The 13,394-nt window shown below is 37.8% G+C and overlaps 1 protein-coding gene and 1 long non-coding RNA gene across 3 annotated transcripts in view; both read left to right on the top strand.

The window, feature by feature from the left end:
- The first annotated feature begins 2,643 nt into the window (after positions 1–2,643).
- Positions 2,644–3,303, top strand: LOC311304475. The gene is made up of 4 exons (XR_014629930.1): positions 2,644–2,768; positions 2,897–3,010; positions 3,078–3,169; positions 3,257–3,303. It is a non-coding gene; the product is annotated as an uncharacterized lncRNA (long non-coding RNA).
- A 1,255-nt stretch (positions 3,304–4,558) lies between these two features.
- firrm (fignl1 interacting regulator of recombination and mitosis) overlaps positions 4,559–13,394 on the top strand; it is a 27,770-nt gene continuing 18,934 nt past the window's right edge. Inside the window, exons 1-8 of one of the 2 annotated variants that reach the window (XM_084431470.1) lie at positions 4,559–4,665; positions 4,756–4,850; positions 5,059–5,147; positions 5,796–5,900; positions 5,993–6,133; positions 8,168–8,330; positions 8,453–8,537; positions 9,012–9,150. In XM_084431470.1, coding sequence (XP_084287596.1) covers positions 4,805–4,850; positions 5,059–5,147; positions 5,796–5,900; positions 5,993–6,133; positions 8,168–8,330; positions 8,453–8,537; positions 9,012–9,150 — 768 coding nt within the window. In that variant the 5' untranslated portion in view covers positions 4,559–4,665; positions 4,756–4,804. Of the gene's footprint in view, positions 4,851–5,058; positions 5,148–5,795; positions 5,901–5,992; positions 6,134–8,167; positions 8,331–8,452; positions 8,538–9,011; positions 9,151–13,394 lie in introns of both variants that reach the window. The other variant, XM_084431469.1, reaches the window with a different exon arrangement.

Raw genomic sequence — 13,394 nt, 5'->3', positions numbered from 1 at the left:
TTCTAAAATAATAAAATAATCCATGCAATGGGACCTTTAAGTGCCACCTAGTACCAAAAGTGGTTCCCCTATTATTACGAGCCAAAGAACCACTGTTGGGTACTGTTGAGCACCATTTTTGTTGAAGCAATTGTAAACAATCAAGGTGCTATATGGCACCTCTTATGAGATTTAGCACCATTTTTGTTTAGAGTGTATGAAAAAGCTATTCAAATGACCAGACTGGACTTTTTTTTAGTCAATAGTGTATTATTGGTTCTAGTAAAGTTATCGTAATAGGTGCCAGTGCAAAGTGATTTGTTTGAGCAATGGCCTTCTCAAAAAAAATTGATATCATTTTGAAATCATTTTTAGTACAGTGTCAGTGCCTGTGCTTTAGTAATTAATTTTAATTCAAGGTAAGTATTGTTTTGTATTTGTAAAAAAATATGTAGTAAGGCTGAACAAGGAAAAGTGCTGTAATTTATTGCGTTTTATTTTCCTTAGGAAATTTCTGTCTTCCTGTGACACGTTTGGAGTCTGGATTGAACATAATGGTGCTGTATTTGGAAGTTCCTGTAGATGTTATCTTCATCATAGCCTTCTGTTAATAGGTTTTTGTTTCCCTTAGCATGTGGCTGGCGCATGTGTTCGCACTTACCGTCAAGGATGTTAAATGAAAAACTGTCACTTTGAAGTTGAGAGGTGTGGCATAGTTGAACACAATATTGGCAGACAACATGCATTCTCCAGACAGTAACAGTGTTTTCTGGTAATTTGTAGTCAGCTCACTGTTCCTGCCTTCACTTACAGGAACCACTGGAGAATTTAAATCCATCTGAATGTGTACTGTAAATCAGTAAATCAGTCTTAAATCTGTCTTAATTACAAATAATAAAGATATAATTATGAAAACGTTGAAGATTAACTTGTGGTGGAGATAAGAGCTCAGAAATGAATGGTAGGCCTATAAGAAATATTAATAATATCACCAAGAAACCTCAAGAACTTCAAGGTCAAATACTGTAAATTTCAAAATAGTTACAATCAAGAGTGGTTTATCGTTTTTTCTTCTCATTTTATTATAGACCCCCTGTGGTAAAGTTTGTAATGTCTATTTTATATGCTTTAAGACAAACCATGTGCAAATTCAAAAGTCAACACCATTTGTGTAGTATTTTCTATAAAACTGCAGTGAACCAAAGACAGTCTCAAAAATGAGGTTTAAAATCACCAGTGTCTCTTACGTCACAAAGTACCTTGTAACCAATCCCGTTAACATGCGCGCAGGCGCACAAACAAAGCGTTTGTAAGGATGCTGCTTTTTAGAAAGCAGCTGTCTGAGATGGCGAACGGGAACATGATGTTAGTAACATTAGCAACACATTATTAGCTGTTTGATAATGTAGTCAAGCAAAATGCTAATCATATTAATTACCGCTATGTGTCTGGCGTAAAGAGCGATACCATTGTGCAGCATTTACTACAGTAACTTGAGTAAAGTTGATCGAGTGGATCTCTCAGCTGGTGTGATCGGAGGCCGCGTTAATTTGCATATCAGCGTATACTAAATGAAGCAAGGGAGTTACATTCAAGATATCTTAAGGCATGAAGACATTTTTTTTCACAGGAAAAAACATTTAAATATGTAATTTTGGTGATTAAGATAAGTTTAAAGGGATCAAATTATTGACTACAGGGGGACTTTAATTGAGTTTTGCTTGTGTTGTGAGTGTTTGCTTGATGAGTGAACTTTAATGCAAGTGAGACATTGATTCTCTGATTAGGATAGTCCACTGAACAATTAATCTTGTTTGGGGCTGGGAGGGGACAGTATTCATGGCACTATAAACAAGCTACTGCAATGTGGCTGTTTGGTGGTTACAATAATGGGACTAAGGCAATGTATACTTGGGCTTTTAGTGGTGGTGGCATTTGATCATGTGTATAGTACTAGCCTAAAGGCTAGGTCGCTTTGGCCCCCGGGTGCTGATGCAAAAGATTCAAAAAGATGATTCTTTTTGCAGTGGAAACCAATCCAAGCTCTTCATTGTGTTCAATCTCAGAGACCCCAGCCTGAATGCCTTCAAGTATTCAGTCTAAACAAGAGTTGCAGGGCCCAGTCAAGGAGCTGACCTTATTTCCCATTGGCCCCAGAAGAGCCAGCACAGACATATTTTAATTTAGAGTTTCAGCAGCCTAAACCTTCTAAGAGCTTAGCAATCCAGTGTTGGGAAGATGGGGTACACTTGGAAGTGACGCTGGACTTATTTGGTACTGGTCAACTCCTTGAGCCCTCTCTTATTTCCCTAGGGGGCTGTGTTGTTGTGGACATAGATGCAGCTGCCAGAGTCCTCCTCTTTCATTCGGCGCTTCAGGAGTGTGGTGGCGAAATAGTTGTATGTCTAGTGGCTTCTTAACTGAATTGCTTATATGCCTGTGAGGCCAACGCCCTGCTGTATTTGTCTGATTCTAAACTCCCTTTCACAGGTGTCTGAGGATCAGCTTGTGTATTTCTTTACTCTTGATTATAGACCAACAGCACTACAGTGCACTCCAGTTGTAAGGTGGTGTTACAATTGGCATTGAATGCTACTACCCCAGGTCAAGTTTTCTTCTTGCACTACTAATGTCATTTTGCCTTTCAAGTCTTTTGGACATGAATAAATAAGTATTTCACTACAGGAGACAGAATGTGAGCAGTAATGACCTGGAGCCAACGTGGATCCTGTTTATAACCACCAAGGTTGCAGAGGACATTCTGGTTTTCTCTCTGAATCTCATGACTGGTTTGTGTTGCCTTCCTCTATATTTTCATTATTAGTTTCTTTACAATGATTTTGTCTTTCTTTAAGATGACTGGATGTTTGAAAGGCCTTTGAATGTTTTCTTTCTGGGTGACAACTTGAATATTCAGACATCTGTGAAGCCGTACAATGTTCCCCTTCGTATATTTGTGGACAACTGTGTGGCCACTGCAGGCCCTGATGTGAACTCCGCTCCTACGTATTCTTTTATTGAAAAATCATGGGTAAGTCCTATGCTGAACTTTCAAATAAGTGGGAAAACTGAGATCCTCATGAAACCTCATGTCTTAGGTGGGTCTCTTCTGATGGAAGTGATCGGGTGTGTGGCTGCTGTGACACAAGCTGTGGATTGAGGACAGATAGTGTGTTATCCAAAGTTTTAGGTATATCTTGCATGTGACCTAGCCCAAAAGGACACGGAGTTCATATTCGGACTTATGTTGACTGGTTTCCTCTATTTGTCACTGCAGGTTTCCAGTGGGAGGGGAAAAGTCCAAGTTGGTCCCCTTCAAGTCTGGGAGAGCTAAAGTCATGCAAAAAATGTGGTTATATATATATTTTTTTAATAAATATTTAAGTAGGCTACCATTCAGTCTCTTTACTGTTTGGTTCAGAATCCATGGACTCCTTTTTGTGACTTAAGATCTGCGATCTATAAGTAATAAACTTTATTTCATATAGTGCCTCTAAAGCAGCTTCTCAAGGCACTTTACACACAAAAATACACCGATAGAAATACAAAGTGTACAAAAAACCCCACTGGAATACAAAATAATTAAAACCATCAAGAAAAAGCTCATTTAAATAGGCATAGATTTTGCACCTTTAATATGAGAAGAGTGTGTTAGCGTTTCTGGAAGTGGGATCTACTGTGTCCCCAGCTTAATAAAATCCATAGTTCTGAACTGACACCTCTAAATGTGAGCTTAACTGGAAGCATGCATGGACGATACACTGGGGGGAAAATACGTTTGTCCGAGTTAAGAAAAATATTTTTCCAGCAATTTGAGGTAAAGGCACTTTCACGGACAAATCTCCTGTGAAATTATCTCTATGGAAATTATGTATTCACCGTTGTTGCGCTGTGTCACCGCCTCGTACATCGATGAAATAACATTACTTTTGTGATTGGGCCATAAATGGAGTATACCACATTCTGACCAATCACCGTAGAGTGCGGGGTAAATGAGGTGAATTAAAACGGCGCGAAGTTTGGAGCTGTACCATATCAAGTTTATAGGGGAATTCGTAAGCATCGTACTATTAATAAAGTACATTAGTTAAACGAACAAAAACTTAATGGTCCAATTTGATTTGTTTATCGTTATATATGACACACATAGCTTTAAACAGTCTCCAAACAGGTTTCGTTTTGATAAGGAAACCCCATCCAGTGCTGGCAAATGTAATCACCCAGCACTGCGGCATAAGGAAACGAGGAGAATTCAAAACAGAAGCCCTAAGTATGTCCAGGATCTCATCATTGTCCATAATTATCACATGCATTTGATATTAAGCGCTATTGTATCCATCTGAGTGAGTTGGTAAGTTCTAAGTAGCTATTAGTTTGAAAACGGCGTATGACGCTAGTTGTAGTTGTTAGTGTAGTAACGTTAAGTTAGTCTAACCTGCAAATTGAACGAATAAAATAACGGTTACCTTTTACCACCTAATCATGTTTGGCCGTCGATACATTTGTTACGTAAATATAAAAAAATCGATTTAAATCGGAACTTTGTTTTCAACACAGGTGTGTTTTGAAAAAAGTTACCACAATGTCTCAAGTGACTCTTTTGGATGAGGTCTCTCAGTGGAACCAGGAGACCTGTCAACAAGAACTCAAAACTGTCCTACCTAAACTGGTTATATCCTTTCCTGAGTAACTTACCTCTTCAAATTCATTTCTTTAGTAGTTTAAGGCAATGTATGTATGTAGGCAGGAGTTACAAACATGTATTTGATTGTTTAGGACTGCCTTATTTGTCATGTATTAAAATGATTAAGACTGGCCTTGACACATGCACGCCATGCATCATGACACTGACAGCTGGGAAGAGCACACAAGTAAGTCTAAACTGTTTTCAGTAACTTATCTCACTTTCTGAACTGGCACATCTCAGGTGCCTCCAAACATATGTTTTATTTTACTTGATATATGTAAACCTTTATTCATGTTAGGTTTTGAGATATTTAATTGGCTGATCTTTATCAATTTCTGGTGAATTGTATTCTACTTTGTTTTAATTTTAATAAAAAAAAATTTTCTCCACAGATATTCTGCAAATAATCACAAGCAAGTTCCTCCCTCATCTTTCTTTATCTGAACTAGAGACGGGATGTTTCTCCACTGTCTTACCCAAGGTTTGATCTTTAAATTCCCACAAAATGTCTATTTAAAAAAAAAAAAAAATCCTTTCAAGTATTTGATAGCTCATTAGAAAAACAACAACATTTGAGTACCCAGGGTATCATGCCAATAATGAAACGATTTTAATTAAACCATACTGTCAATGAAAACAGTACGAGAAAAATAATAGGCCTACTACTAATTATTATTAATAATTTATCAATGTTTTTATGCAATGAAAGAAATACGATTATTTACAAAAAAAACTATCGAAGTAAAAAATGTTGTGACGTCGTTTCAGCTGCTGAAAACACTGGTAAACTGGAGCACTTTGGTAGCAGATGAATGAACTATATGTTTCCAAACTCCAAATGCATCCTATATGAGATTAATCGCAGTGATTCACTGTCCACTTTCCATAGTCATAGTCTCAATTTAGTTATCTGGTATGGATGGCATGCTGTCTTTATGCTAACCAATTAGACCTCAAGGTATTGCCCAAAATGGTGCTATAACCAATCAACCAAAAAAAACAATGTTTTTTTAATGATCAATCATCGCTGTCACTTTTAATTACTGGAGTACTTGTGCCAATTCCTTTTCTATAGCTTGAAATATTCAACACGAGGCACATTTTATATGTTGTCATGATCAATCCACAGGTGGTAAAAGTGTTTGCAGGACTTTTGGAAGAAATCAGCAAGCAAATTGGAGGCCTTTCTAGTCAGAACACAGAGCTGCATGTATTTTTGAGAAATATACTGAAGGTTTGAATATGCCTTATTTGATCATATTTCAAGCTTATGTACAGCGGTACAGATTTCTTCATAGAATTTTCTGCTGATGTGTTTTTGGCTAGATGATGGTCCAGACCTTGGAGTCACTCTCTGGCTGTGTGCGTCATGTCAGTTCGTTTGAAGAGTCTGTCTCCTTTGACAACATACGCTCTCTGCCCTCTTGCATCCTTAGAGTCCTAAAAGACACCTTCCAGCACTGTAAGGTACGTTATTTTTAAATTGTACACTGGACCTATTTTGGCACCATCAGGCATGACCTGTAAATTCACCAAACAGGCTGTTGGCAGTTTTAGTGTGTTTGTGCTATAGTGGTGTAGTATTCTTACGTTTTGCTATGAACCAGAGACAATGTATTCTATAGTAGTGTTGGGCGATATGCTCCATTTTCATATCGTCCTATCGTCAGCCTGTGAGATTGGCGATACACGATATTATCGTGAGGGGGGCGGGGCTTACTTATTTGATTATTAACTTACTCATCAATTTGCTTGTTTTATTCGTTTTATATGAGAATCTTTTTCTATTTTGCTTGTAAACGCGCGCATTCCCTGAAAATGAAAGCAGAAACGAACTGAGCTTTTGCTGCATTAACGGCGCGTTCTCTCAGAGACGACGGTGGAAATAACGGTATAGCAACTATCTTAATTTACCGGCTTAATTTCTCTTGTGGACTTACATTACTGACAGTGAAAAAATTAGAAGAATATTTCTTATTAAACAAGTGTTTGAAGTAGGGCTGCGCGATTAATCAATAAAACCGCACGCGATTTGGCAAAGGCTGCGATTATTTTAAGCGCAGCTTGTCAGTGGAGTGCGGCTGATCGGTAGTAAACACTGCCCCATTTGAACACCAGAGGGCGCTGTCACGCAAACACGCTAAATATGCCCCGCCGCAGAAGTATAATAACGGCGCATCATTCCAGGAAATCCCTGTCGCTGTAGCTGAATAGTCAGAAGATTGAAACGCTTTGATTAAACATGACTTATAAATGCACGACTGCCTTATTCTGTGTCAGAAGCTCATCATCTCACAGAAGGAGGAGCTCAACTGTCCTTATGAAGTGAGTTTGGAGTAAATGCATGTTATTAAATGTTGCATGTTATTAAAACGAGGTTCATAAATGATTCTCGTGTTTGGAAAGATATTTGACTCGTGTTGTTTTTTTCAAATGCACGTTATAAGTGACTCAAACTCACAGTGCTTTCAGATGGAGCAGCGTTTACAGAGCCGTACATCAATGACAAACTGCGCATAAAAAATAATCGCAGCCTTTGCGATTTTTTAAAATCGCGATAAGCGATCTCGATTTAAGTGCGATTACATGGAAATTGCGATTAATCGTGCAGCCCTAGTTTGAAGTTGCTTTTGATTTTCACAGATGGCAGAGTAGTGCTACGTTTGTGAACTAAAGACTTTTATTAGGCCTATAGGCCTATATCATTTTATTGATATTATTAATATTTTGTAATTGTATTGTTTTTAGTGTTATTAGTGTCATTAAATGTTTTGTTAATGTGCTATGGAAACAAAATACTGACGAACAACGATGCCGTCTTCATCTTGGCTCTGTATAAGAATGATGCGTCTGTTAAAACAAGCACTCTTGACAATTTGTGAATGGATCACCTTGCAATAAAATTTTGTTGTAGGATGTATTTTTTTAGTCTGTTTTAAAAACATTTTCTTTGAGGAGTCCTCATACGTGCGTGTCGGTGAAGAAATACGATTATTTATCGTAAAGTGTGGTTTATGTGGTCAAGTGTGGTTTATGTGGTGATGTCGTTATGAATTTAGGCAAGGCAAATTAATTGTAGTTCCTAATTAATTTAATAACAATACTAGCTTCATAATAATAATAATAATAATAATAATGATTTAATACATTAATGGGAAACCGAGCCAATTATCGTATTGATATCGTCAAAGGCATCTGCCAGCAGCGATATCTCTGACTATCGTCGATACACGATACTATCGTCTATCGGCACAACCCTATTCTATAGCACTTGTTAGTACGGTTTATGCAAATTAGCCCTTGAAGGTTTGGTTGTGTACTTGTTGCTGATGAGTTAGTACTCATGTTGCGTATCTGAAAAAGCGTTCAATAAATCCTCATGTTATAGTAAACTCTGTGCACCCAGAGCCTCCTTGTACACATTATCATCTTAACGCAAACATAAAAGTGTGGAGAATTGTATTTGTTGTTAATTTCAGTATGATGTTGATGTGTTTATAGGACAGTGAGGTCATGTACAGTGGAAGGCTGTCATTGGTGGGCGATTTACTTCAGGGCCTTTTTAAAGAGGCCTATTCTTTGCAGAAGGGTCTGATGGAACTATTGGACAAAATTAACTTGGAGGACACTGCATCTGAGGAGCTAGTATCGGATATTGTCACAGGTTTGTGTTTTTTCTATGTGAGGGAAAGGTTCAGTTTGTTTCATGCATGTTTCATCTCTAGTGAAGAGATGGATGTGATTTGCAATAGTTATTTTGAATTTTTTGTTTGGCTTGCCTTGCAGTGATTCACAGTCTGCTGGACATATGCTCGATCATATCCAGATTGGACATTGCACTACATGCCAACACATGGAAATTTATCATTAAGTGAGTATAATGTGCATCATGAATAGAGATGCACTGGATAGAGGCTTTATTCGTTTGTTGTCATATACATACAGCACTTCACAGCCATTACATAACACATACCCAGCAATTGATTGGTTGTTTAAATATTTCAGTAAAACGCTCCCACACGGATCTGTTTTTCCTTTCATTGCTGCTTAAACAAGTGGACCCCGTAACTGCGTAGTTTAAAGGGACAGTTCACCCAAAAAATCTGTTATCATTTACTCACCCTCAAGTTGTTCCAAACTTGTATGAGCTTCTTTCTTCTCTTGAACTCAAAAGAAGATATTTTGAAGAATGTTTGTAATCAAACATTTGACGGTAGCCATTGACTTCCATAGTAGGAAAAAAATACTATATTAAATATAATAAGGCTTTATTCAATAAAAAATTTGTATGAAGAAATAAATGATAATTTTTTTTTTTATACTAACAGTTTGTATTTGGTTTCAGACAAAGCGTGAAGTACCAGTCTCTTGTAGAAGATCAGCTTCATCACACTGACATAGCCTTCTCATTGTGTGAAGACCTGTGTACGTCTGTCCAGAACTGTCTTGAGCTGGCTCAACAGATCCAACAGGCAGACCTACTGGTGAAGTAGACTCCTCAGTTCAAATACGTTCAAATAACTAAGAACTTTTAATTCTAAAGAATAATTAGATGCTTGAATTGAATGATAAAAATAAATAAAACTTGAATAAATGATATAAAAATCTTTTTAAGCAGAAGTGCAAAGTAACAAGTAGAAAAAACAAACTAACATGTTTGACATTGTCATTTCTGGGTTTTAAAGTGTCTCATTCAGATGTCCATATGAACATAGGCACAGATGCCTCATCAGACCTACTGCAAAATAATTTTTTCTTGAGACGCATTTGAACTTTTAACAGGTTTATAACACCGTTTCATGCTCGAGACGCTGCAAAAGACGCAAGCACAACAGTCAAACACATCTGTCATATCCGTTAGAGGAAAACAATCAGTGATATGAATGCTATCGGTGAGCGTGCTCCATTTCACGCTGTCACATTTATATTTGCAGCTGAAACGGTAGGTTGCGGCTTTAAAACTAAAAGTGTCCATTTGGCTTTCTGTAGTTGTCATGAAAAAACTATAATGCCATGAGTAATGTCTTTTCTTCACCTGTTGGTGTCCGATCTGTGTGTGTGGAGGAGCTGCCTGAGCCCGGCTTTCGCCTCTTACACAAAAAGCAGATGAGATAACAGAAGCCGCGTGATCGGCTAAAATGTTGATGACATTTTCATTTTATATAAACATAATGGGCAATAAATTGTGTCAGCAAAAATTTGAGGTCATGTCCATATATCGTGCAATAAGACGATATAGTAATTATTAGGGCTGGACCCGAATATTCGAATATTCGTTCGGTGGGTTGGTATTCGATTTGAAAATTTGACATTCGTTCTTTGTTTTTGTTTTTGTTGTTGTTGTTTTTTGCACACCTGGCATCCCCCTCGAAACGGTTCTCATTCGCGCTTGAATATGTTGTCTACAATTGAATACAGTTATCTTATATAGCCTAGCCATTTTTAATAGGATGGACAGTTGAAGGAACCCAACCTCGTTATACTTAATAAATATATTTGCTGCTTCTTGGCCTACTAAAGAAGTGTTCCTGCAACGGGAGTATTCTCTGGCTAGAGTGCAGAACAGCGGAGTTTGTATGGACAGAAGTGCATGCCTGAGCTTGTATTTTGGGTTAAGCTACGTTGCTTTGACATTGTGGAAAACAGAATAATAGAAACAAAATGTATTAAGCTTTTTACCCGTTATTATCAATCTAAATTAATCTCGTTTTTAATTTAACTTAATTTCGTTTTTCTTTATTTAAATTTCGTTTTTCTTTATTTAAATTTCGTTTTTCTTTATTTAAATCTACCCTTTACTGTGTCAGTAATTTGTTAGTCAGAAAAATATTAGACTACCTTATTAACAGTATTGCTTAAAGCTGCATTCAGTAACTTCGGGATTTCTTCGCTGTATTCTCGCTTTTTGCTCGCAGGTTTCTCTCTAGAGCTCCCCCCACAGCTTCGGAATAGATATTTGACAACACTGTTGTAAAAACTCGTTGGCTATTCTCAGACACCAGAGGCTAGCAGATCAACGACATCAAAGCAGATGGGATATTCTTTAAAACGTCTTCTTCATTCGGGTTCGAACAGCGTGAGGGAGCGCAATAATGACGGCATTTTAGCAGATTTCTTTTGGCCGTAAAGCAATTGTTTACATCGCGAGACCTGATATCACGCGAGACTTCCTGACGCGGCGGCCCGCCGCCCCAAAGTTGCAAGTGCGTATTTTCCGCTCACGGGCACCAGGGGGGTGCGAAACTACCACCATTCAACCCGAAATAAGTAATATAACCATTCCAATGACTCCGAAGCTGTTCAGTTAAGGTAAAAAAAGTTACTTAGTTCACCTTTAAGTTACGTGCAAGTGTATTTACTTTGTGTTGTTCATGGGGAAGATGTGTTTTATATCACTAGTGCAATGTCCGTTTTCAGAGCATATAAGCCCTGCCTGTGTGAGGTGCGCCGCTTCCCGCTCACGTTGTTCTGTAGTTTATTAAAAGTTTATTAATTCTGAACGTGTCGCGTCTAGCGTGTCTATCTATATTGTACCAAATGCGACACTGCACTCCCTTGTGAAGTCGATTGGATGAACGGTTCTCGAAATAATCAAAATGCAAATGGACAGACAGACACATATAGATTCCTGCCTTTATTAGAGAGAAGAATATGTTCAGACCCCTCTCTCCGAAGCTTCGAATATTTGATGTTCATTACTACCGAAGCTTCGAAGCTCAAAAAATGGTATTCGGACCAGCCCTAGTAATTATTGCGACAGGCCTAATTCCCAGTGTGCAGACTGCACACAAACTTGCCTGATTACTGTGCCCTGTTCATTAGAGTGTTTACTTCTTTTTATTATTATTTAATTTAAATTTAAATTGAAGTATTTTCAACAAATAAAGAAATTGTTAAAAAAACTAATTTAATTACAAAATCAAGAAGATTCCATCTAAAGTATGAGACACATACAGATTTATTTTTTTGTAATTTAGTAAATATTAAGTAAAAGAAATAAATTTAGCTTAAGCAATTGTTATGCATGTGTTTTTGCTATTTCTAAATTAGTGAGAGATTATTTATTTTTATATATATATATATTTCGGCTTTATATCAGCCATCGACCAGACAACCACCCTGCTCTAATATATTTTAAAACCTTAATAAGTTAACCTTATAAGTTAAAACCACTAGTTAAAATTCAACAGAACAGTGTCCATGTTATATATATATATATTAGTGCTGCACGATTAATCGTATCGCAATCGCGATGTCAAGCCTACGCGATTATATGACGCAAAATGCTGCGATTTTATATTAAATAAACAAATTAGCGCTATTAACGCAGCATCTGTTAATTTTTGGCATCCTTTGGCTATAGTGTTACATGATCCTGCTCTTATTCATGCAAATGCTTTTAAACCATTCATGCGCGATAAGACAAAAAAGAACGCGCTGTCAGTGAATGTCCTCCTGACACACACACACACACACACACACACACGACCCACGACCCACAGATAGACGCGCGCCAGTATCAAGTTCTCTTTCGGGGTAGAACGAACAACACACATGTATGCCAAAATGAACGCGCTGCCTGTGAATGTCCTGACTGTGACACACAGAAAGACTTGCGCTAATATCGTGCGTGCGCACAAAACAGCATGCCAGAATACAGTTCTCTCTCGAGCTTGAACGAACAATAACACACACAAAGCACATTTATGCCAAAATGTCTTTTTGTTGAGTATCTTCATAACATAAGAGTAGTCTTATTCTTCACGTCACAATTCTTCACGTTCATCATGAGGCGTGTGAGGTCCGCGTCTCTGACAGCAGCAGCTGGTCTTAAAGGGACAGTACACAGTAGCCACTAATTATATCTGTCGCTAAAGTTAATCAAAGAACAAAGGGAACAGAGAAAAACACTCACTGCTCTTGACTAGGGCTGCACGTTTTCAAGTTTTTCATTAACCGTTAACCGAGGCCCTTAGCGGTTAATACTCGGTTAACCATAGTGTGCGCGCCGCAACCCCGAGATAGGCGTAATTTGCGGGTGAGACATATCCCCACGACCCCACCACTATTTTCTAAGGTCGATATTGTATTGTCCCCACCACTTTTGAAACATCTCGCGGCAGGAATACCAATACAAATAAACAAAACATCTCCAGTTAACTAGCAGAGCATTCATTTCGTTCGTTTTTTTTTTTTTTTTTTGGCGATCTAGCGCTGAAATGTTTTGTTTTTTAAATCAAGTGATCAAAGTGCTCGTTGCCGCTGCGATCGAGAAGGGTCTTGTAAAACGTGCGGAGCTATTATTAATTCGTGGCCACGAAACAATTCACCTGAATATTCACCCGTTCACACACACACACACACACACACACACACACACCAAAAAAAGGAATAAAAAGCTGTACGAGAATAGTCGGCCTTCACTGAAGAGCTATCTTCACAGGTAAGAAAAACAGTTTAATAATTATTATTAATTCGTGGCCACGAAATAATTCACCTGAATATTCACCAATTCACAAAAAATAGGTCTTTAGCATTCACTAATTAATAGTATCAAACTGTTTTTGGCCACGTTGTAATTCGTTAAATCAAAATGAGGGAGGGAATTTGTTCAACGTGTCCACGATTTATTAAAACGAGGGAACAAATAAGTCGTCGTAACAACTAATTATTTAGATCAGTGGACAGGGAGCATAAGAACAAACAGTGAGAGAGCCCCGGCCGCGCG

Source organism: Rutilus rutilus, assembly GCF_951802725.1.
Source record: "Rutilus rutilus genome assembly, chromosome: 15".
NCBI lineage: Eukaryota > Metazoa > Chordata > Actinopteri > Cypriniformes > Leuciscidae > Rutilus > Rutilus rutilus.
Note: the sequence above shows the minus strand (reverse complement) of the source record. Positions and strands in the feature narration are given on the sequence as shown.